At 41.0% G+C, this 25784-nt stretch overlaps 2 protein-coding genes across 6 annotated transcripts; one reads left to right on the top strand and one right to left on the bottom strand.

The window, feature by feature from the left end:
* The first annotated feature begins 17 nt into the window (after positions 1-17).
* Positions 18-5480, top strand: LOC136439814 (MAPK regulated corepressor interacting protein 2-like). Its single transcript, XM_066435424.1, has 6 exons — positions 18-151; positions 273-351; positions 3749-3867; positions 4088-4138; positions 4387-4434; positions 4734-5480. Exons 1-6 carry the CDS (start codon positions 100-102, stop codon positions 4802-4804), a joined length of 420 nt encoding a protein of 139 aa, XP_066291521.1. The 5' UTR covers positions 18-99; the 3' UTR covers positions 4805-5480.
* LOC136439807 (formin-like protein 3) lies at positions 5245-25010 on the bottom strand. 5 transcript variants are annotated; one of them, XM_066435407.1, is made up of 26 exons: positions 24895-25010; positions 24028-24229; positions 20479-20549; positions 17683-17769; positions 16660-16820; positions 16194-16344; positions 15582-15632; positions 15331-15426; positions 14934-15080; positions 14394-14510; positions 13886-14023; positions 13647-13673; positions 13201-13314; positions 12565-12688; positions 11700-11816; positions 10930-11021; positions 10430-10646; positions 10085-10212; positions 9554-9622; positions 9330-9416; positions 8855-8923; positions 8537-8617; positions 8183-8309; positions 7675-7774; positions 7243-7408; positions 5245-7025 (listed from the first exon to the last, which is right to left on the bottom strand). In XM_066435407.1, the coding sequence occupies exons 2-26, from the start codon at positions 24104-24106 to the stop codon at positions 6447-6449; spliced, it is 3195 nt and encodes a 1064-aa protein (XP_066291504.1). In that variant the 5' UTR covers positions 24107-24229; positions 24895-25010; the 3' UTR covers positions 5245-6446. The 5 variants fall into 5 exon arrangements, with proteins under 5 accessions (XP_066291504.1, XP_066291503.1, XP_066291505.1 ...); XM_066435406.1 differs by having other exon boundaries at positions 24899-25010; XM_066435408.1 differs by having other exon boundaries at positions 24028-24225; positions 24899-25010.
* Between the last annotated feature and the right edge of the window lie 774 nt (positions 25011-25784).

The following is a 25784-nucleotide window of genomic DNA, read 5'->3' as shown; positions in this document are numbered from 1 at the left end:
TGGAGGCATGCATCTGATTGGTTAGTTTTTCACATATATATCCAATGACACGGACATGTCGGAGAAATACGGGGAAAGTGACTACAACTGGGACGCAGAATGTACACTGTGAGCAGAGGACCAAGCAAACTGGCAGCTCAACGCCGAAGGGGTGAGTAAAACACCTCGATCTGCATTTAAACGGATAGTTCCCATGCCGAACTTACGCCCACAGAAATTTCGACGTCTCTAGACCATTTCTAACCGATTTTATGGGTCTCTGTCGCTATCAGGTCCGACGCAAAACCTTGAGAAAGTGAGTCCCACGTCGCCTACCTTCAAGGACGAAAATTGGAACGCCATCAAAATGAGGTGAGAGGCACTGATCGGTAACGGAAACTGGTGTGATCGCTGTTAACACCACTGATCACACGGGCACCAAACACACACAGGTATTATTAAAACAAAGGATGAATGTTGTGACCTTGGTAAGGTCATCCTAACCTTAAAACCTGGTGCTTGCGTAACCGCATTCGCTCGCCGGTTCGCACTAGTTCAGGTGGGGAGGGGGGTGCAGGTGGCTGGGCCCTTTGTTGTAAAATTATGCGGGATGGCCACAGATTTCTCTATAAATACACAACTGATGAAGATCGCAAGGTTTTTCATACACACAATTCTATGATTGCTGCAAATTTGCCCATAATTAATATCAAACACAACTTCTGGGACCACAAAGGGACAGTATATCCACGTGTTTTTCTTACATCACCTCAACCCCTCTGTTGCTTGTGTAACGATCAGGCTTGCGTAATTGCGATTAGTTCACTGTCTGTGAGCCCGGTGTATTAGTATCTATTGCTCTATGCCTTTTATTAATCAGATATAATTGATGACATATATCGCCGCACAAATTTACAAAAGTTTAATACTCAGATATAATTGATAACATAAAATGATATATTGCCACACAAATCTACATAAGTCAAGATCATGCCCGTTCACTCGTAATAAATTTCATATTTCGCTAATTTTCTTCATATAAATCCTTAACTGAACTCAAGCTAATTTGCAGTAACTTGCAAACTGTGTAATATCCTGGGAGGCCAGACCGTGAACTTTACTGGCCCCAGTGCTATCTAGCCCCCCATGATCCAGCCCGCCACCACTATCCACTTGCCTTGCGAACACCAAACTTTCAACGTTAACAGTAGTAATTAAAAAAAAAGACAAGTTGCTGTTGTCTGATAATTATTTTACAGCCACATATGTTCCCTTCTGTATCCCAGATGTGCCATCTGTGGTGAAGTCCTACCAAATAAGATATAACTCTCATCAAATCTTCTTTATTAGTACATGAAGCTGTGGCTGTCTGTGAAATGTCTCAGAGAATTGAGCTGACAGCACTGATTGCTATTCCTTAATAAGCTTAAGCATTAGTATTGATGGGAAAGCAGCTGATGCAATTACTCTATACATAAGGTCATATGGTGAAATGTTCCCATCATTTTTTGATGGACTCTTTCAGAAAAATATCTGAAAAATATCACTATTAACTCATTTTAAAAGTATAGCCTTCAGTTTTCATAGTCCAGTTCTAATGCTGTTATGATCAATAATGATGATATGTACACTTTCTTATAAAGGAAGTCACATGTATTGACAAATAAATGAAGACTGGGTTCAGAGACGCACACGGTTCTCACAACAGCTTTTGTAAAGCACTTGTTTTGTTATCGTGTTGTTTTCACCGCTGCCATTAATAGTGGCACACTGACATTTTGTATTCTATTCAGGAATGGGGACAGGACTGAAAATAGAATCAGGGTCAGGTAAAGTTCAAGGTGATCCACTCTGTCTCATCACCTGTCCTTCATTTGACCTTGGTTAGGTCATGCCTATTGGTTACCAGCCAAACCTGACATTTACTCATCAGACCACGTGACCCACTTGTTGTGTTGCCTACACGATGTGGTAATGTTTGCCAGAAATGTTGATGATACTGGGTCATCTTCCCAACAATTCTCTTTAATTAGCCATTATTTTACCATTTATGTATTAGGCTATTCCCTTGCAACATTGCCTTGGCCCAATTCCTGAGTCAAGCCAACTGTGTGTTAATGCCCAAGAACCCTACAGCTTCAGCATTCAGTGACCATATTTCTGGTGAACTTATGCAAGACTGGTCTTAATATGTAACAGAGCTATGTCACCTATTGCTGGAGATATCATGCTAGGCTGTCCCCCCCCCCCCAATATGATCAGCTGTTGATGTCACTGTGGCTGTCAATGATGCCCCAGGCTTACCATGGGATCTCTATGAATAAGTTACATGTAGTAGGGAGGAAGGTTAAAATTAATGTGTTGCAGCTTTAATCCATCAAGCTAGGCTACCAGTACTGTTTGATTTATGACAAATACATTGTAGAAGTATATAATAAGTCACAGCGGTCCTTTTTTGCCAGACCAGCATACACAAACTTCTTTTGTCAAATATGAACAACTGAATTCAGTCCAGACATCATGGCAGCTACAGTCAACTATGTCTATTTACCTGCACACTCTTGGGTTGTTTTTTAGCAAGGTGCATGTAGCATCAGACTAATTTTCTCCTGATGTTCATGCATGTTATCAGGGCAATGGTCATGATTATGTCTGGCACACTGTGTTCTGGATATTTGATGCGAAATTCTGTGTTTGTGTAAGATTCTGACCTACATGTAGTATAAAAGAAAAATAAATTATTGAAGGATTATATATAAAGGGGAAAATTCCAGACATGCTTGCCAGAGAAAATAATCTATAATTAGTGTAAAGCTTTATCAGTTGACATTAGATTGAGGATTCAGTTGTTGCATCAGTGGGAATGGTACAGAATTCAGGTTCCCATATCCTGGTGTATGACTATGAGTTATTACTTAATCATGTCTCCCATTAAGGGGTACTAACATATTAGGAGAGATTCTCTAGGGGTGTCTTTCAGGTTGCAGATGTATTATTCCCATACACACTGTATGTCTTTGATATAGCTGTATGATGTACTGTTTATATTATGAGCAAAAGACACAAAAAAGTCTGAACTAATGTAGATTAATTGTAACAAGTTGGGAGATTGCAGTATGTACATGTATGTGTTTGTGAATACATGTAACTGTAAGTCATGATTTATCGTTTGTGCCCAAGTAAGGAGTGTGAAGTACAACAGCTTGTGTGAAACACCAGGTTGCACACAGATGGGGCAGAGCACCATTTATGGAAAGTCATCCTGCAGCATCCTTTAGGGACTAACAAATCAGGAGCTCTTGTTTTATTTAGTAAAGGATGTACCCTTTGCCTAATCCATTGGCTCCTTCTGTCAAGTTTCTCCTTATACACACTCAAGTAGCCATTTGGCTTTGTAACGTATGTGGTCAAGACAAGGACAAGTTTAGATCTTCACCAACTACAATTATGTTTTTATATTCTATATTGTACTATCACACACATCCACCAAGTAATGACTTTTCATTTTTCACATTTTATGATAAAAACTTAACCATTCAACAACATTTCACAACCAATCTTTCTGGCATGTTGTAATGAACCAGTGCCCTTTGCAAATGCATACCAAAGTGCCAATGGTAATAGTAGCCATTGATACTGAAAATTGATGAGTTTTGCAGTATTGGAAGCAATGCAATTATCCACATTGATTGCATTTGAAAAAGTTAAAGTAACTACCATTATATGTAAGAATGGCTCATCATTATCTTTACTTATTCATTGTTGTCAGCTCTCCAAGGCCAGTCTTTACTCCAGTGAATGGGAAGAAGAAGGAGAGAACAGTCTCACCAGTCCACCAACAGGACCAGACCCCAGAACACCAGTATAACATCAGATACTTGTATGACAGTAAGTAGCCACCATCATTGGAAGTCCTTTGATTATTTAACCTTCTCCCTGCTGCCTAACTCTGTAACCAAAAGGGAATTGGCTGCCAAATGGCTACTTTAGAGTGTAAAAGTTGAAGACAAGGAACAATGTAAAATGTGTGTTTATTTGATAAACTGTACTACTGAGGGCAGTCATGATCAGAATGAGGTGCCTGAAACATTTCTTTTTGTCCCCGTAGTTTGGAGAAGAGTTGAGCGAGAGGAGCAGGAGGACAGGGATAAAAATCATGGTGAGAAGTTTCCTAAGCTGTCTTATATTCTGTGTCTAAATACATCACATGCCTGTGCAGGTTTATTTGATAGTTAAACCTATAATGCTTAAACTGGTCAATTTGAGTTTGAAGAACATTATTAAGGATTTGAGGACTATCATCTTCTTCAGTTCTTATGTCTCAACCTGTTGTTAAATTTATCATAAGGTTTCATCAATGTCAATGAAAACTATGCTTCCCTAACCACAAACTTTTGTCTTTTGCAGGTACCAAATATTATGTAGAGTCAGAGAAACCCAATCCTGCACTAGAAAGTAAGTAAAAATTGTACAACATGTCCAACTGATAGAAATTCCATTAGCTGTGTGAACCAAGTACTTTTCTTTCTGATTTTTGCCTATGATCAAAGGAGTCAATGCTCTGATTCTGCAATTATGCCAACGATTGTTCCATCTAATGCAAATGATGCAACATTGTAAATAATTATAGTTATTGTGAACTTTGTAATTAGATGTATTTCCGCAAATGAACGTGTCATTAGTAATTCTATTTTCATACATTAAAAAATCCATTGTGCGCACAGTTCATGAGTTTGTTTCTTCTTGTGTTTCAGATTTTGTTCCATTTGATTTGGAACAGTTTTGGGCCAACAAGTTCTTACAGAGTGTGAAAGAGTCGTCATGATAACTGTACAATGTGTGTCCTGGTAGCAGTCTTCTCTCATGTAACTGGTTGTTATATACTGAGCTGCCAAGAAAATTATTATGTGTACTGTCAGAGAAAGTATACTGTCTCATTTTGTCCTGTACAAAGAAGAAAGAAAAAGTTGACGATATAGACAAGCAATACCTAGAGTTTTATGTTGCATGTTCTGTGGTGTCAGACCATTAATATGGATACCTATAAAGTGTTGTATTGTCATATTTGTTATAGAGTCCATTTCATCAATAACTGTCGATATTACAGATTAAATACTAAACAATAAGAGTACGACCTATTACATGTATTTATCAAGATGTACCTAGAACGTCATAGAACATGTGTTAGTGCTTTTGTACTAATTTGAATCATTTTCATTGCCAGACATGGTAACAGATGACTGATAGAAGTAATCATACATAGGAAAGTACTTAGACGCTCTTTATTCAGATTTGAATTGTACAGCAATGGAGGTAACAAAATAGGTTCAACATAGAGTAGAATGATACGTTATGTACAGACATTGTTGGTCTCATTTGCAGTATCTTTTCCCTTGTATGATGCATTTAAGAATGTTTCTCACTTGTGGAGTTTTGTGTTATGTGCTGTACCAAATGTCTTTTATTGAAATGTATGAATATGATTATCATGTGAAAGCTAACCTGGAATTCTTGTGATTATTATTTTACTGTTCTGTATGTATAAAAGTTGTACATGATATCTTTTCTTGCATGAGTCTTAACTTTTTGTTGCTATCCTTTAAAAAATTGCAGACACTTTTGACCATTTTTGTTTTGTTTCATACATAGCTCATCATCAATAAGTTATACTTTGTGAGGAAAGGCACATCATTCGGCAATGTGACAAAATAGCAGAATTATCATTTTTCGAACATATTACACATGGATAGAGTTCTCTTTCTGAAACGTTTTACATTTCCCTGATTAATGTGTATGTTCTCCAATATTGTAAAACCGCTCCACAATTCTTCTGAAACATACTTGCAGTATGATTGAATGTACAAGAACTCAAAAGTTTGGTTATATAGGTGTTGCTTAGAGTAGAGAACAGTATTATAGAATATTTCTTCCCTTCAAAATGACTTGAATTACTACACCTTCAAAAAGCCTCGAGAGAAATGCACTCTTCTATGCTGTGAAGTAACAACAAAACAACTTTACATTTGCCATCTAGAATATTACGGAAAGACTTGACATCTAGTGCTTTATTTATTGCTTGCTTGTAATAATATTAGTACATTAACTCTTATCTCAACCGTTAACTCAATATTGGCTCTAGATCCAGCTAGAGCAATAACGTTATTCTTAGATTTGCTCTTGTCTCACAGTCCAGACTTTCTAGTGAATATGAAAATCTTGAATACAACTCTTCTGGAGAAGTTGAAAGGAATGCTGTCAATCTTTAAGTGTCTTCTATGATCATTACTGGGTTGCTTCTAGTCTGCTTGGATCTAAGCCTGTTTTTTCAAAGCAGTCGTCTTTCCTGTGCAGCTACTTTCATATTCATAACAACTATCAAAGAAGAGGAAAGCCATTGGCCTATAGTACCCATTGTAAGCTTTAATGTGAAGAGGCCAGTTTAGAGTCGTGTAACTTATCTTCATCGTTCAGAACATGAATTCGTTGGACGTGCGGCTACTCATGACGGGTTCTTTGCTTTTTGGCGACCCCCCGGTCACAACAAACTTGGATGAAGAGTTCACGATGGAAGGCTTGCCTTCGTTGATATGTGGACCGTTTTCCTCGTGGTCGTTTTTCCTGGCTGGGACACGGCCGTCTTTGGTGTGCTTGTCTGTAGTGCTGGTCACTAAGTCGAGAACAGTAGTCAGTACGGAGGGACTCTCAACGCTCGGCCCATCCCCAGATTGTGTCCCTGTCTTAGAGTCTTTGTCTGCTGGTCTCAAACTATCATTCATCGGTGATTTAGTGACCTCGTCATCCGATTGCGCGTGCAGCTCCAACACGCTGGCCAGAATGTCCGGTTCTTCCGTCTCTGCATTACCCTGTGGAGCGGCATCCTTCGCGTCCGACTTTTTGTGAGTTGACGACTGGCCACTCGTTTCCGACTTCGGCTGGTCGATCCCCCGTTTTCTGGCTTCGGCCGCCACTTGTTTTCCGATGGTGGCTAGAGGGATGACGGTACCCTTAAGGAAACGGGAACTGGGAACTTTTGCTGCCGCCGTTTTCTGTGATAACAAAACCGAAAATTCATATTATGATCGCTCTCCAATGGAGCATATTATTTCAACCAGACAGTTAGGGCCCAGTCCCCCCCCCCCCTTTTCCAGTGTCTTAGCTGTTTTCACACTTCATTTCCTATGGTGAGCTTTTAGAATTAAATATGACTTGTTGATGATATAGTTATCTCGTATCATACCAAAGATCGTCTAAAAGGTGGCTTACCTTGTAACTTTTGCTGAAGTCGTCCAACATGCCAAAGAGCTTGTCTGGGTCCGTCATCTTGTAGTTCTCTCCGAACATGGCGCACACATCCCTGTAGGCGTCCTCCATTTGCCTGAAACTGTCCACGGCAGACCACACCTTTTGGACGTTGTCTTTGTAGAAAGCGTGCGAAAGAGTTAAGAAAGTAACAGTGTGCTGTGGGATCTGCAAACATAACTCTCTGGTGGGAAACTAACAGCTTCAACTGTTCTAATTTTCTAACAGAATTGTACGTATAGATGTAGGATATTCAGAAAATGTCATGATCTTTCCCCAAGGCATCAGCTCAGAGATTAGCAAAGTTTTACCATCTTTACTTTTTAATGATGTAGTTACCTTCAGGTACACCTGGTAGATTTAAGATAAGTAAATTTGCATCGGGAAAAGGATATGACTACAGCGGCGTTGTCAGGCTCGTTCTCACGGATCTGCTTGGCAGCCTCCATGCCTCTCCTCAGGGTCTGTACGTCCAGCGCGACCGCCTGGAAGGATACTGGGGAAACAACAAGCGATACATAAATCCCACGAATACATGTGCACAGTTTTGAAACAGGGAGCCACTGTAGTCGAAGTTGGTGGCTTCCATTTCTGTCTGATTTTTTATTATTATATTATAATTTTCATGGGAGAAGAACCCACCGGAAGAAACACAACAGATTCAAATTCCTGGTCCCAATCGTTCAACATTATTGCAGAACAGTAACGGTTGTTGGATACTTGAAGTGGTCAATAGATAAGTCTTGAGGGCACTGTATTAGGATCTTGGTTTACCATGTTCTAGCTGGCATAGCATGTATATTGGTCTGGGACGCTTTGCCGTGTTCTTCCAAGAGGATGTATTTGATCATTGCCAGATTGTGTTTATATTGACTGTAAAAGTTGGTGCTAAGAGGGTTGTTACCTTCTTTAGCCAGTTCAATCTGCATGTCCTCATAAAAAAGATGCGCGTCGGGAAATTTCTTCTCCACGATGTCCACAAGGAAGTCCAGAAGTGTCTTCGACTTGTCGGGTGTTCTGACCTCTTTCAGCTGAGTGTGGAGATTTTCATTAAATGTGACAAATCTTAATCTGAAGTTTGACTGAGAGGCAAACCATGCATCCAGCAATTAAATTAGCGGTGTTCAACTTTCAAAATTGTTCATACGTCGTGACTTCATGCAAGTATTACAGCTACTACTTGTCTTCCTTCAAATATAGGAGAACGGAATATGCATTGTTGGTATATCTACTTTTGGCAGAAATTGTTAGAGCTTACCTTCTCCAAAGACTCCAGTCTGAACCCGCTGGCAGGGTTACGTCTGTACCCGTTCATCTGGTTGCCAAGAGCCAAAATGACCTGCAAGTAGACGGTAAATTGCATCAGCAATGTCATCTCTTTATTCTATACCTGATGTGTTGTAGCTTTGAAGATAGTGACGTCAAAGTAAATCTACTTCTTATTTTCTGTTGTTGGACAAAGGTAAAAACTTAAGTTTACAACTCCTTAGAGGCATCACAACCTCTATCAATTATTTACCATCTAGTGTCACAGTGTGCTGTGTTTGTTGGAAATGGAAAACTCAAAATATCATACCTCAAACAGTTTGCGAAGCCTCCAGCTGCTTAGAACACAGAGGGACGCATCAGAGACTATCTGGATATGCTGCAATTATGATCAGGTTGTCATGAAAACTTATATATGAAGCTACATGTGATGCACATGATAGATGAATACAACATTTAACCTTTTGGAGATGTATGATATGCAACAGTGTTAAAGTTATGGAATCCGAAAGCACATACAAGCACTAATTACTATTTGTGGTAAGGCCAAGGAAGGAAATTGTTGTGTGTCCGGTTACCCGACCGACCCTAGCAAAAACCTGCCGACCCTAGTCTTTTGGGGGGACGGACCTCAAGAAGGGGCATAAAGTTTTAGATCTGTCATCTAAGTAAAGAAAATTCAAAATAGCATCCAAGTAGTCATGCAAATTTTCTTACTGACTTTCTATACCAACATCTTTTTCTGAGGCCATATCTATAATGCCAAACATTGAGAGTCTACATACTGCATTTGTGGTCTGCAGGAGTTCGCTCATCTGTTCCTGGAAGGCCATCTGGCGTAGGTGCAAGTCGTACCCTTCGATTTTGGTCAACTGTAAAGAAACATAGGTCGTATATATGTGTACAATATTCAGGATAAGATATAACTACATATCTAAATTAATTTATGAATATGCGAACATTAAGAAACTGAAGATGTACTGATGTACCTAACATTGGACATATTCACCTCATAGAAGTATTTTTCTGCCTCGCCAAACCGATTGTGCTTGTCCGCGTGTTCCTTCAGCAGTGTGATCTGTAGAAGAGGACCGAAGCTTTTATCAGATAAAGAAAAACATCTAGTTTGTCAAAACTTCAGACTATCTTTATCATTATATTAATCTTATGCTGTAATCTAACATCGGAGTAACTTCGATCTCATTACTCGTATTTATCGATTGATAGACACAGTACATTGTCTCTATCACACAGTACATAGTTTATCGTGGAAGCTCATCTGTGTTGGTAGTAATCATAGTACAATGCTTAACTTTCTTCCAGCACAAAGGTATTCACGGATTTTCAACGACCACTGCTAGCTGTCCCCTCTTCAGCATCAATAATGACCAATAAGTTCCGAACGTAACGTAACGTTCATTATTGATCCTGCCTGAAGAAGGCGGCAGTGGTCGTTGAAAATTTGATCCGTGTATACCTTTGTATTGGAAGAAAGTTTAGCATTGTACTATATGCAGAACATAGTTTACGCTTGAACTACCTCATCTTTCCTGGGGAGGTACTTGAGAAGCAGCTCGGCGTTCTCCCCAGGTAGCACAGACGTGTCGCACACCCTGATGGCCCTGATGATGTCAGGAGTGGGCCGGCCCACACGTCTTAGCGTGATTTCTATCAGAATCGAGGAAACAACCGTTACAATTATCAGACTTTGTGAAACCTGCATGTAGTGAGGGTTTTGGTTCGGATGAAACTCTACAAATTGTTTCTGTAAAAAAAATTCTAAGGAAAGACGTTTTGGCATCTGTATCAGTTAAGTTGAGTGGGTTGCTTAGTGTTTTGTTCGAACAGCTGACGATGTTTAAATTTCCTCGAATGCTTTACTCACCAACATTCTTGGCTCTGTTCTGGTCCACTAACATCAGTTTGGAAGACGACCTTTTCTGCCCTGACGGTAACATGACGCCCGGGGGTGGAGGGGCAGGGGGTGGGGGAATGGAAATGCCACCCGGGGGTCCGACTGGGCTCCCCTCAGGCTTGAGTTGAAAGGCCGCTTCCAGTTCGGCTATGTCCGCCTCATCCAGAACAGAATCAGGACTCATTGTCTGTTTTAAAGAAGGAGAGGATGGAGCGACCTTATGATAAGCTTCTCAACTACAGATTTCATTGTTATAGGATGGCATTCCATTGGATGGCGTAATCAGCACCAAGGACAGGCCATTTTGTCAAGGAATAGCATCGAGATGTACATACATATACATATACTGTGCCATCAAAGACTAGATTACCAGACTAACCACATGGGGAAGCTGTAACAAATATCAGGTACTTAACCGTGGACTGTCTGGTGATAAAGAAATATTAATCCTAAATATATCGTTCTTTTACCTTGAATATTGAGCTTCCGACCGAGTCCAGCGTACTCCAGTTCAAAGCTGGCAGGTTAACCTTTGGACCGTCCTTCTCATCATTTGCCATTTCTGCTAGGAAATATGCAGAACATCATGTCGTGAATTAACAGATATTAAGTTGAAAAAATGGAAACTGGTAAGTGATAATTTTGTCTTTAAAGCATTTAAAGGGCTCTACACCCATAGCATTCATCTTTGTTTCATACTTCATATTGGTATAGTCGCCATTTATGATTTTATCAGTTTGGGTTCGCTCTCTACAAAAATCCTTTTGTACTCCAGGTAATTCTGGTAAATACCAAAATTGTGCCCAGGATGTTCCACATGTACACACTTTATTTCTTTACTGCGTTTACCATTTCACAGCCCCCTCCCCATTATGGAGGCCCATTTCTCCTAGCTTTAGCGAAATAGGCTTATGAATAATCTCAAGATCATGAGATCCTCACACGGGGCAGATTGCTTTTCTTGGATCAAAGGCACTAGCAGAGAGCATGAAAACGTTATAATTGCATTTTTAAATGCATGTTCATCCCAACGGATAGTGTATTTTGGTCCTTGCAATTGCCGCATTCATTGACTTATGAAATTGTCTGTATACAAAAAATTGACAAATCTTCTGTAGCTAAAAGACATATACCTGTCAACAACGACCACAATCAAGGGGCGTACAACAACTGGGTTCAGTCTAACCTATTGATTTGTTTTTATGTTTAGTCTACTGTGTGTGTCTCCTACAGTACGTACCCAACAATGAGGACATGCTTTTCGATCTCCGCTCTCCGAAATAATTGGACCGTGTGGTGGAGAAGCCGTCGGGTAGAGGAGGCGGGCGGGGAATGTTTACCGTAGGCCTCGGAATAGCTGCGAGGAGAATGGAACAGAAACGGATATTCATCTCAGTCCAAGCATTCCCTTCCCTCACCTTACCTTACCATACCAAATGAATATTTGGTGGTCTTAAAAATGGACTGTGAAGAAATCTATGTGGTGAAGTAGAAACACATCGTCTGCAATTTAAAATGAAAGCTTTTGGAACCTCCCTACTACTAGGGGCGGTCCGTTAGAGACTTTCAGGTGGGCTGAAAATAGCTCTTTGTAAATATCTGACGCCAAAGGAGACTATTTGGACGTATTCCCATCGCTGCATGTTTATAAATGAACTACACCCACTTTCCGATATTACATGTCGATCACCTTGTTTGACGTCAGTTTCTCCCCTTCCCCACAATAACATGTAACTATATCGTATGTTGTTTTTTAAAGCCCACTTGCAATAACGTTGCATGTTGGTAAGGTTTTCGGAACAACAAAAATAAACGCTTGTTTGTCTATCGCAGCAAACACATGTACATGTACATAGAATAAATGTTACGCCTGATAACGATATGTAAAGTGGCATGGCCTATTACTAAGTACCGAGCTGCATATAACTAACGCCATTTAATGTTGTTTCAAGCAAAGGAAGCTTAAGGCATTTTGTTTATGTGTTTGGAGAAAACATGGCGGAATACTGTTGATTTCACCAAGGACGAGAAAGCGGCTGGCGACCCCTCCCCTCCATTTTCTGTAAATATCTGTAGTTTTGATCTGTTGGATGAAAGAAACTTACCGAACTCTGGCGGACTCGGGGGCGCTTGTTTCTCTACAGGTTCCGGCACTGTCGCCTGCTCCTCATGGGGCTCCACGGTGGTAGGGATGGCAGGGGAACCGTGCAGAATAGGGATCTGTTGCTCCTGGAAATAACAATGGCAGAGAAATATGAATAAACATTTCTAAAAAAGCGTAGACGTAATATTCTCGGGGATTGGTCACTATTGCTTCCCTGGGGTAAGCACCGTTTTAGGCATAAAGTATATACGTAACTTCATTTATTATCATAGAATACAGTGTTTTACAGAGTAAAAAGGAGTCATTTGTCAGTGAATTGCCACTCAATAGTATCAATGGCTGGAGCTGTTTGCCATTCTGATTCCTTACACCTACATGTACATGTAATTTGAGGAAACAATAGCGGTATTTAATTTGTCTGGCGAGTTGAAAACGTAATATTCTTGGTTCATAACAGAGTGTTTTTGTCGCTACCAAATCATTTTTGCTCTTGTGCATAGTCAGTACACGCAAGCAGAATGATAATACTAAAGATACACAATATCAAAATGTTCGTACATACGTATGATTTTTTGCTACGTCTAGTCCGAATAGACCGGGCGAGGGGCTGATATCGTGTTCGCCATTGTTGTCTTACCATGAGCCTTTCCAGAGACTCCTGCAGGTCCAGGGTCTTCTGTTGAAACTCCTGACATTTCTGTAGAGCCTCCTTCTGTTTGTTTTCCAACGATCTCTTCTCTTCTTCAGATATCTAATGAACGGCAATAATAGACTTTAGTTAACTGGGTGTCTCTGTACATCACAAGGAGGTGGAGTACGTCAAAAAAATGGAGAATGGGGCATGTTGATGAGAGACGTGGGCAATACAGGAACTTGAAATTCTATTCAATGGGCACCGAAAGAGCAACCGTTTGATACAACCTAAATCATGACAAGTAGTTGATATAAAAGGAAGAGCTCTGTAAAGGCCTTTGTGACCCACGCTTTACGAAACCAACATATTCATCCGTACTTAGTAGCTATATGTACATGCATTTCTAGCAATGGAAAAGCAAAGATGAATAGTAACTTATCTAAACTCACCTGAATTTTTCCGTTTAGAAGATTGATCTGCAAATGTACAGAAGAATAAGGTATCATAACAATAGTTTTGAGTTGTACCTCAGAAACGTAACTGGCTAATAAATTAACGTTATGTATGCGATAAACATCCACTTGTGACGATAATCAAAACTAGATTTATTAATGAAACGCTCCTCGAAATGCATTCTGAAATGATACTGTTCAAAATCATCTGTGAAATCATAATCTTCAAAGTTCACCTCCTCTCTGAGAATGGTTCCTCTCTGCCTGAGGGTGAGTGACTCGTCCACCACGTTCTGTACGTGGATGTACCGGTTCTGCCAGTTCACCAACTCTCGCTTGATGGCGTCACTGAGAGGGTCCACGTCATCGATAGACTGTAAACATAATAAGAAACACCATGTAAAACATTTTAAGCCATTTAAGAAACTACACGCAGTGTTTCATGTATTTATTTTGTATAAGTCTCTTCACATTTGTACCTAAATCTGTCAGTGTCTACTAGTATAACGTCGTCTCTATCCTTTAAGATTCGTGTCTATCGCTATTCTAAAAAAAAAAAACAAGAACACTTGGCAGCTGTGAACCACTGATTGGTCACTGAACTGGATCGCTATATTGAGTTTCTATTATAGCATTCATGATAGTGACTATTGTTCACAATAGCATGCCATAGAAAAAAGGTAATGATACATTTTCATGCATGATGATAACCTGAGCCATAATAAAATGTTAGGCAATACTAACCTTCTCTATGGAATTTGGGTCGAACCGTGACAGGTGTAACTCAAACTGCAAGTACACACGTGCGTTCATGTCGTCCACTGACATCAACAGGGAGTTGAAAAACTTCAAGCAGGCTAGCTGAAATGCGGAGAAGAGACCTGTTGTTAAAGCATGTGGTGAACCAACGCTTGGTAGAAACTTTGCATTGACAATGCATTTCTAGGGATATAGATGAAAAATACTCCAAGTTTGAACAATTGAATGATCTTAACATCCTAAATGAACTGCACAGACCACGACACCTAATTATAGAGAGATCTTTATTGACACAACACAAGCACAGCGACTTTCGTAGGGTCTACTACATCTATACATACATACATACATACAAACGAATAGGTATATATGAACATAGAGGAGGGGAAGAGTATAAGTCACAGATAGCAAAACCAAAAGTCAAAAGGCAATTAGAGTTTTGAATTAGGAATTTGTACGTAAAAGAAGTTGAACCTTTATATATATATCATTATTGACAAGTTCACACATCTTATCAACGCTGACCTTGAATGAACTGCGACAGGACTCTGCTTGTAGCATGGTCACCAGCTGTTTGAACCGGTGTGTCTCTCCGACCTGCAGCTTCAGGTAAAACAGACTCCTCAGTACCGCTCCGGGACCGTTGTGGTGCCCCGTGCATTTCGTCAGGATCTGAAGCAACACAATAGAAACTTGCCTCATTGCACTACAAGTCCAGGCGCAGGGAGGACCTCTAGCGAAAGTAACAATAGTAGTGCATTTCATGGTACTCGCAGACATGTAGTAAAGATTTGCAACCCAGTGTTATGATTGACGGTGCCATTGGGATGTGTATCTTTAAAATAAACGTTACGTTACATGTATGCAGAAAATAACACTCGCAAAGTGGAACGCATTGAGTGAGAACTGAAATGATGGCTACCTGCAGAGCGACCGTCCTTGTCTCGTGGTGGCTGCTGATGAGACTCAAGGCTATGGTCTCCAAGTTGTTCGTCTCGTCAACCAGCTCGGACAGGTGCTATTTCAAATGTTGCAAAATGGTTATTTGTTAGAATATTTCTATCCAATTATAAAGACTTGTGCTTTAGTAGCCCACGCAACGACACTTTGTAATTCGACCAAATAGCTGTCTTACAACTGTGTTGTCTATCAATATAAAAAGAGCTACAGTACCTCTGTTTCTGCCAGCGCCTTGAGACACAGCAGACAGTTGTGTTCGTCTTCCTACGCAACATCGATACAAACACAGGTTCATTAGAGCAAGGATACGTACGATATGTGTGATCTGTTGCAATTACCCTAGTCGACCTTTCTCTATTTGTCTTATTTCTATTCTCATTTGACCAATTATACAATAAGATAGATTACATACTTGTGGGCCCATATTTTGTCAGAAGGAATATCATACAATATGTCATGTTTATAGGGAAGCATCAATTGAGATTGTACAGGTAAGCTGATGCTGTCTTCTACAGCTCTGAAGCGCCCTTGCAAACCTACTCCACAACGGTCTACTCTTTTTACATGTTGTGAAACCTCCTCATGCTAAGGTCACATTTCCAATCCGGGGCTCGGCCGGGCAGTCTTGAGGAACAAAATGTATAACATAAAAGACAAAAAAGGAGAAAAATTAACTAAGAGCCTAGCTTGTGCATATTTATTGACATACATTTTGATTTTTCGTTTCCTCAAACAGTCCGGCCGGGTCTCGGTTGGGAAATGTGACCACATAACATAAGAAAGTAAGGACTGTATAAGAGATGATCTGCATGTAAATGTATATACCATCTGTTTCCTAATGCGTGAGTCCCCGGTGTCCTTGCTGTTGATGACAGCTGTGCTGAGTGTTCCGCTGTGCTTCAGCGAGTTGTCCTTCAGAAAGGCGATGAGACGCCGTATGCCGCGGTGAGGGCTACTCACAAACTCCTTCACGAAACTACCGGGGAATAACGCCGATAAATCATCTTGAAAATAGATCATAGTTTATGTATAAAGACATTTCGACTTATGAGCTTCTTTTGTATCATGGTAATTGAAATGTTCTCTAGATCGCAAAGGAATTATAACAAGTAATCTGCAAGATCAAAGAGTAAATGCACTCAAAAAGATTTATCAAAATCAAAACTGTCTTCTCATCATCTAGTCGAGCTAGTGGCTCAGACGCTCTCGACTGTCTTGAAGACTACTTGGCTTACTTTTCCAGGCTTCCGCTGTTTTTTTCCTTATTACATGACGTGCGGATGGTACTTACTTTCCTTGTGACATTTCTATGTCATACTGCAGGTCCGGGAGGAGTCGCGAGGTGGGGACTAGTGACTTCAGCAGGCGTTTGGACGGCTTGGCCTTCCTCAAGGCTGGGTTCATGTTCTTCTGCAGTTCTTCGACATAGTACGCTGGTCGCTGTTTCGGGCGCTGCAAGAGAAAAACATTAATCTTATCAATGGAATATTTAATGTTAAAGGCATCCAGAGCATTTTATGAGGCTTGAAACTTGACTCGATGATAAAAAACCCTCCAATTTCTAGTCATTCCTACACATAGTAAGTTTCAATAACACTACACCATTACAAATCGACATTAAAGGAGCAAAGATACGATGTCGTTGTGTGGTGAGAACTGATAGAAAATCCAAGCCCTAATAGACTGATCCTGACTATCCATCACAATTAGCGGTTCGACCAATGAGAGGGTGACTGCATGTTCGTCAAATATTTGAATTTTTATGTTTTAATTTTGCATTTCTACGTTTTGACGGAGGTGGGTGGGGCTATGGTATCGGTCTATTTACACTAGGCACGTGAAACTAAAAGATCACCATGTAGCTTATTTTTGAGCCGCTTTTGAGCACGTTTGATAAGAAATCCGCACGCAAATGTGGTTAACAGTGACATTAAATGTCAATTTCATAAAGATAACATCGACTAGAATATTTATTGTTTTCAAACCTCATAAAATGCTCTGGGTGCCTTTAACGTAACGATGGGTAAAGGCGAAGTACCAAAGACTTGGAGGAATGCAAGGATACTGAACAGACAATCCGCAGAACATTCCATTAGATTTCCTACTATGCCTTTAATATATACCCGAGTTGTCTGCTCGTACAATGTGCTAGACATTTAGCGGCCATCTCCTGGATCAATATTATGCAATGCAGTCCCGGAATGCAGATGGGGAGAGAGAGAGAACGCATTGTGTGGGAGGGAGAGAGAGAGCCGTGGATGTGCATAGAAGATGTTGAAGGAGAGAGAGAAAACGGGAGAAGCGTGATGCTTACCTTCTCCATGACCATGCGCCACTTGTCCTCCTGGGACATGTTCTGTAGTTCCTCCTGTCGCGCGGGAGACAGCGGACCCATTCTGTCCTGTGTCATGATAGAACAAGGCACGAAGATGACGGTCAACTCTTTATATATAATCCCTGGATAATTCGTTTTTTACATGTCATGCATTGTTTGTTCTGCTCTCATGTGTCGTGTTACAGTTTGGTAGCGAGTTTTCTTGTTTTGTGCTTGTCAATTTACTACCTAAACCTGTTAAGATTAGAATCCACACCTTTTGCATAATGTGCTTACCATATATCGAGCACGGACCACCTGTATCGAGCACATGTAGAACGCTCTCCAAGTTTTGCTATGATTGGTTAGAAATATGACGTTTTTTTTCTGATTCATATGGCAAACAAAAAAGACTTTTCAGGAAAGAAAAGTACCGTATACATAGCTACTACAATTTTCAACAGCGGCAAGGGTTACCACAACAGATAGAATCAGAAACTTTGTGAACACTCAGATCTACGTCATGCCAGTCACTATAGCTTGATAACAGGTCTGAAATATGGCTTCACGGGAAGACAAGGACATGAAAAATACCACCACCCCATCCTCGCTCGGCCCGTCACCAATCAATGTATTCCTCCTTTATATGGCTTTGTCACAGAGGAAGGAGATGGAATGTGCATCTTGCCTGTATGCTGAAGATGTCAGCACAATGGTGCGGTAGCATTTGTCATATGTAACCAAAATATCCACATCTTTGTCAAGACGGCTGTGCTATCTTTTTTCTCGATAAAATGCAAATGGCGGAACTTCGTGACACTGGTCGCACGGAATATGTCCAAGTCGACCTTATTGTTTACCACGAGCCTGGTTTCGCCGCGGTGTGCAAGTTTTGCAGGCGGAGCAGCAAGTTGTTTGCTTGGTTGGCAAGAGTGTTGGCAAAATCTACATCTAAGTGGTTAAACAGTCAGTTGATGTTTTTCACTTCTGCGCTGGACAGGTCTGTAAACAGTCTGGGGATCCAGACGTGAGAGACGGAATTTTTCTACAGCACGTTTCATAAAGCCGTTATTTTGTCGAACGATATAGCGCATCTTCTGGACAGCATCAAATATATAGATTTAAATCGTAAAAGGGGAACATTGGAATTGTACTGTTAATTTGCTTTCGCAATGATAAAGAACATATTTTTGGAATCTTATGGGGTTATGAATGCTTCATTTATTACTACATGTGCCACGTTTCTGCATGGTGCTATTTTGTACAAGGTGTAAATATACCTGTGGTTTTCAACATTATTTTCATTATTTGTGTGCCTGCAGCTGATAATGTTTACATGCTAGGTTATTCATTGCCTTGTCTTAGTTTGTTTAACCACTTTCTTCTGAACATAACGGAACCACATTTTCTGTAACATGTACTTTGGGACCTTGGACGTAGATAAGACATCTGCAAGCACATTCTTGTCGTTCCCTGTAGGTCTCTAACTCAAATAGTTGACGTCAATCTGTTGTCAAGGCAACGGTCGGTAATCACGGGTACGACCGAGGGGGCAAAGATTCAACGGTACGGTGGGACCACCACTTGGTGTGGAATTCGTGGAAGAAGTATGACATCACTCTGTCTTAGAAGCCTCCCTATTCATGGTCATATTGTAACGTTTGATATAACAGCGTGAAATTTAAATATTTATGAACATTACACATTCCTCGGTCCTAGTACGGATACGAGGTACAAATGCTTATTTCGCTTGGTTGCTTTATGTGTAATCTTATGTGGATATCTAAATAGCCTGCATGTACATGTAATGTCTTCTTTTTAAGCTGGGACCTGTTTATGGCTTACCGGCCTGCCAAGACACTGTAACGTTTCTCATAGGCCCCTGTAGCTCATTATTTCGGAGTGTAGGTTAAACTACTAGTATGAAAGAGTCTTAGGAGTATGATAGTACTTTGCTGTATCCTTTCTCCGTGGCTTGCATGGGCAGTACATCATCTGGCCATCGGACCTCACTAAGTGTTGGTCCAAACAAGTATTTACGAGTACATTAAAAGTCGATAACTGCCCCACCCTGACCTGGTCCCGCCCATGCATTGCTAGCAATGTAAAATATTCATCCTTTCCGTGACCTTACCTGGCTTCATATTTATACAAGGTCAGGGTCATCAGGAGAGAATTCCGACCCCTGACCCCGCCAGTCGCGACGACACAGAGCATCATGGGACATAACTGCTCGAAAATATTTGCCTTGCTGATAAGACTGCAAATTAAAGTCTCCACGTAGCAGATGAAAAGTGCCGCTTTAGGGTGGATAGAGATAACCTTTTTTAAGTGTGTCTAGGTCACCCCTACCTCTGCATAACCAGGTAATAATAGCACCTGAGTGTATCCTCTTTAAGGGTCAATAAAGCTAAATGACGACTATGAAATGAATTGTATCTTTAACAGTTAAATCTTCTATTTTTAGCCTCCTTGATAGTACCATGCGATATTTCCTCCACTATACTTAATAACAGTTCTAGAGTGAATAGTAGTCGTACTCGGATGTGGCTAAAAGAATGGCATTTCTCCTAAGTTAACACTTTCAACTTCTAGGGTATATCAAATTTATTGTTCCCGTCATTAAGGGCTTACATAATTTATAAGGTAAAGTTATACCACTGCTACAATATCCTGACAACGGTAAACAAAAATGTGACACACCTTCTTCATCATGACACAGTGCATAACCTTACCTAACAACACGAAGGAAAGAATAGTATAACACCGCAAACTTGAGGAAATAATGCCACTCACCAGGACTCTTTTAAACTTGTCGTCCACCACATCCCTGTCTGGTAGGCTGCCGTCAGAGATGGAGTTCAGATCTGAGGAGGACAAAATGTTGATTAGATAACAGTTAATATGTGCGTGTTTTTTTGTCTTCATGCATGGTGATAAGGATAATATAAGCCCAACGTGCGTGTAATACATGCCGCGTTAATGCTGTCATGTTTCTGATATTTGGGATGACGCCATGCTCTGTCGATTGTATATACGTACGGTACACTGATGACATTTAATGGAATTAAATGTCTTGCATGAATGTGATAGGACGTTCAATAGAAATGAAAGTCAGGCATGTGTAGGGTGATTTTAGACACTGTACGTGACATTTCATGCATGTATCACAAAATATTTTCAGTGGCACACCCAGTTCCTGAAAACTAAAGGAACAGTAAAACAGGTCGACCACATATCATCATGATTTTTTTCTATAGATAAGATTGCAATGTGGCTTTGCCGCGGCCCTGAAAACCAATTCTTATTCATTTATTTATTTTGCATATCGGAATTGTTATATTGACTCATGGCATTGTAATCTTTATCTAAGACAGCAACTCATGACAGGATGCATGGCGGGACTGGGTGGGAATATTCTTCACGCTATACATGAGACTCAGTGTATTCTTACTCAATGACAGGTACTGTATGGTACTGAAGTTACAAGTAACAAGAAGTGATAGCTGACGACAGGTTGACTGTGCGCCGTTTACCTCGCTATGTTAGAACACGGTGATGACACTACATTCCCTCATCGCTGAAGTGTAGAAGAGAAACCTGTAGATAGCGCTAGTGAAGCGAATTTATCATAACAAATATCAAAGCATTTGTAGAGATGGGATCAGTGTGGTCATGAACGTGTCTAGCACAAGTTGTTGTTTTTTGTTGGGGGGGGGGGCGAAGGTTAGGCTGCGAGCAGAAATACACATCCACATGATACCTCATAGGACGTCAGAAGGACGCCATCACACAGCGTTGGAGGAATTTGATACGATACTAAAGACACCATGTTACCGACAAGCCTCAGAAACGTAATGTTCATCACCTCTAGATCACCGGAAAGGGTAGTCATATAGGAAGAGGGTATTTGTACAATGTCTGTTTTACTAACCGATCCTTTTGTCTATCCACTCAGTCCATACTCGCCTATGTCGTATTTGTAGAAACATCGCAGCAGCAAAGTAACACATGTACGTACTAGGGTGAAATGCGTGTAATACCTGTACGAAAACGCGAGCCACACTCCCGTCCATTAACGTAATTACTTTGCACATTTTTAGAAAGCCGCAATATTGTATCGGTAATGAAATGTGACTCCTGGGCTAATCCCTGGCTGTAGAGTATATGTAGGCACATCATTGTTATCTTCCTCGAGACGAATTTTGCACGAAGTTGTTATAACGGCTCAACGTAATGAGGGACGGGTCACTGAGCAGTGGGAGGGAGAGATGCTAAATGATAACAGCAGCTCTCCTCTGTCCGTTGATATTTGCGTCTGAACGCAAAGACAAGCCAAATAACCTTTGCCAACACTCTGCACTTGAGCTTGTTTATGCAGAAGCAAAATATGCACAGTTTTGCACACTGACACTATCAGGACTTTATTTCCCACCTTTGAACTCTCAACGTGTTGCATTAGGACCAGGAAAAGAGGTAATAACGCAATTCAAACTGAAAAGAATTGTCCAATGTGGTTTAATTCGTGCTCACCTGCATCTGTAAAAGACATGTTATCTCCGCACCAGTCATACGCGCTGGTAGGTACCACAGGGGGCCCGTACAATACTTCATCAGTCTCACCCTGCCCGCTCACACACAGCTGACCGCACAGTCGCTTCAACATCCCATCAACCACTCCCTTTACCATTCAGAGCTTAGAAGCCATATAACAACAATTATTCTGAATCTGCCAAGTCACCTGGTATCAGAGCACGCTTGAAGCACATTCTTTTGTACTTGAGAATTCAGTTCTGGCATATTTACAAAGGGAACCTTTGTCCTACCTGAACTTTGTTAGCCAATAGTGAAGTATAATAGATTAAGTGACCCGGCCAACTTAGTGTGTGTAAAGACGCTAATGCATTGTACTAGTGCCCTATAGAACAGTTGGTGCTAGAACGTTTTTCTATGGCTTTTTGGCAATTTATCAACTGTAGCATGAAGTATATGTACATGTATACATACCTCAGCTAAAAGTGTTATTATACCCTATTGACTGAACTTCTGTACCTACAAGAATGAAATTCTTGTTTGACAAACAAGCAGTATGAGACCGTTTGATGTTTTTGAAGATTGATTGAAATGCTGTCCTAAAATAGTGCTTAGATCATGGGCTTGGCATGTAAGTAATTAACGCTTTATGGTTAAGAGGTGAATAGTTACAAGAATAGTATAACGCTAAATGTCACCTTTTCCTTGAAAGTGCCTAGCAGTTAACTTTTAAAACTGTACTTTCGGATGAAAGGTATGAAGCAGATTAGTTGTTTACATTCAATAGATATTCGGCCAGATAATGTCCTTGCCATGCTTACCGACTGATGTCTGTTATTGGCGGTTTGACACAGTTTGAACGACTATTTCCGTATGGAAAAATGGCGTCGGACCAACCTAGTTATCAGAGGAGTGACGTAGCGAGCAAGCTGTTTATACAACAAACAGGAAGTTTCCGTCTGAATATTCTTATACAACTGTGTATTTTTGCATCACGTACCTACTACACAGGGTACCGTGAAGCACTTTCTGTTAAAAGCGTTACCTGAGCATACTGAGTCCGTGTCTTCGTGCCAGTCGTACGCATTACGAAACGTTCCGTTACCATACTTGAACAACACAGGCTCCTGGTCTTCCCAGCTTCTCGGTAATACTTCACTTGATTGCCGCCTGAACACTCTTGGTAACACCTCGGTAGAAAACCGCCTGAACATTCTAGACTAACGTCACTGAAAGTTAATCCTACTCTAATTAAATTTTCGCCTAGACGACGATATGTTTTTTTCAACGTGAACCACCATAGGGCGTTTCTGCCATTTTCCCAACAACTGCCCTCCGTTCAACTGTGTTGAACTTTACTTTGCAAATATCGTAGGGTAATAAATCCATAAATACGTAGTGTTTATATATGGCGTTTGCCTCAAGCATAATGAAACGCCCCAGGAGAATGTTTACATCATGAGGGGCCTTCAGGATGCATACCTCAGGAGCAATGCGTACTGTTGATTCTAAATCTGTGAAAAACAACGACAACGAAACTACGCTGACTTTTAAATCACTAGGGATTGTGATGTGAAGTCAGTAATGATTAATAAAGCATGTGACTACATAATCGATCAACAACCATTAAACTTAAAGCGCTGCAGAGAAAATTCAAATTCCAGAACCTTGAGGTTTCCACGTCACCAGAATATGAGATTATCCGGCGGATTGTTTGTTAAATGAATAGAAAAATATGATTATGCAAATGTGTGGCACGTCATGATGTCACAGTGGGTTAACAAACTAGGAAATGTGTAAGGTTGTACCCACCGACGCTGATTTCGTCCGAGTCTCCGTCGTCTAAGTAGCTGGTGTAGGCGCTGGGCAGGTCCTCGGGACGGAAGCCCATCAGGTGCACAGACCCTGGACGGGACCCGGGGAGACTTTGCCCCAACCCCAGGTCCTGCAGGGAACCGATGCTCTGGGCATGGTACCCCCGCCGATGCTTTAACCACGCCAGTTTGGTGCCTTTCTAGGGGCGAAAGCTTCAGTCAGTATTTCTATGAACAGTCGGTTCGATCAAATGCCTTGATAGGTAAGGATAGCATCAAATAGACACATTTCTGAGTTTCGCTGAGAACGTTATCACGTAGGCAAACAACATGCCTGTCTGGAAGGTTTCTATACTACGGCAAGCACACTACACGTCTGCGGGACACACTTAGGCAATTACAGGCCAGGTGTGCTCGTGAGGTCGAACTCTAACCTGGTTAGGAGAAAAATCGATAAAGATTTTGAACAAAGTCAAGACTTCTCGGTACCACACCCATGATGGTTTTCGTGAGTGAATACAACAAAAGACTTATAATTGCGACATTGTAGACAAAAGTATTGCGTCTACGCCCTTGGATATTGTTTACAGACTCTCACGAAAGATTATAGAAAATCCTGAACAACATTAATAGTTCTTAGGCGTGGGGTTCAAGTGTTAGTATTTCTATGTGCCCCAAAGAAATATGATTACCAGAGGACGACGACAGGCTTATATGCAATAAACATGGCAGAAAATGTTTGTCTGTTATACCGGAAATACTTCCGTGGTGCCCACGCCCAGGTTGTAACAGGTGTTTTTACCGAGTAACGTTTCCAGACGCACCAGGCGTGACGCTGTACGTTTACCGGGAACAAACGGTCTACCTACCTCACGAACCGCCGCCCTCAAACTCAAGACTAACTGGCTGAAGATTCGAAGACTGAGCGAGAGTTTAGGATACAACTAGGACGTCTCCGGACGCTTTCCTTTCTAGTTCTACTGTCAGTGTCAGCCCCAAGTCTCGAGACCGTAGCGTAGGGTACGTGACTCACTGGGTGATGTCAGAGACAAGCCTAGTGCAAAGGTCTCCCCCTGCCATGGTATGTTGTACAAACAAACGGACAGGTAGAGTTAAAGTACTGTTTGACTACTGCGGTTATTGGATGGCGTGTGAATGGCTAACGAGGAAGTGCACCTTGCACACAACGCAGGAGGAACGGTTCGAGATAGTGGCATTTTCTACTACTGTTTCTGTCTGGGGAAGCGAACCATTATGTTTTTGAATAGAAATTTAATGGTTAGTACAACTTTGGTTGTTGCAATGATTCCTAAATATCTAGAGCTACCCCTAGTACTACTCCATGTGTTACATCACCATTAGCGCATGAGTCCTTACGTAAATAACCATTTCCAGCTGCCTTTAAAGAAAATCACTGTCACCGTTATGCCCAGAAAAGAAAGAGTATGCTATAGAACGTTTAAAGATGACTTGTAATGCTGATACGAATATCCGTATAGTGTCCTGATGTTCATTATAGTCTCAGACTCTCTGTTGAATCCGTCCCTTGGGAGTTACGTCTTACAATCCACGGCTGCAGTTGCGGGTGGTCTCGGCAGGTGGCGCTATTATCAACACTATAACTCTTTTGTTACAATTGTCCACATTGATGCATTACCATTTAGGTAACCTGCAATCGTAACATGTCAAGTACATGTTGGGCATCTGCATCCTTCGTCTCATTTCGTCCAGAACATGCCAGTGGTCGAGTGGACA

The sequence above is a fragment of the Branchiostoma lanceolatum genome, chromosome 8, assembly GCF_035083965.1.
Source record: "Branchiostoma lanceolatum isolate klBraLanc5 chromosome 8, klBraLanc5.hap2, whole genome shotgun sequence".
NCBI lineage: Eukaryota > Metazoa > Chordata > Leptocardii > Amphioxiformes > Branchiostomatidae > Branchiostoma > Branchiostoma lanceolatum.
The sequence above is the reverse complement of the archived record's forward strand: the minus strand, read 5'-3'. Positions and strand labels throughout refer to the sequence as shown.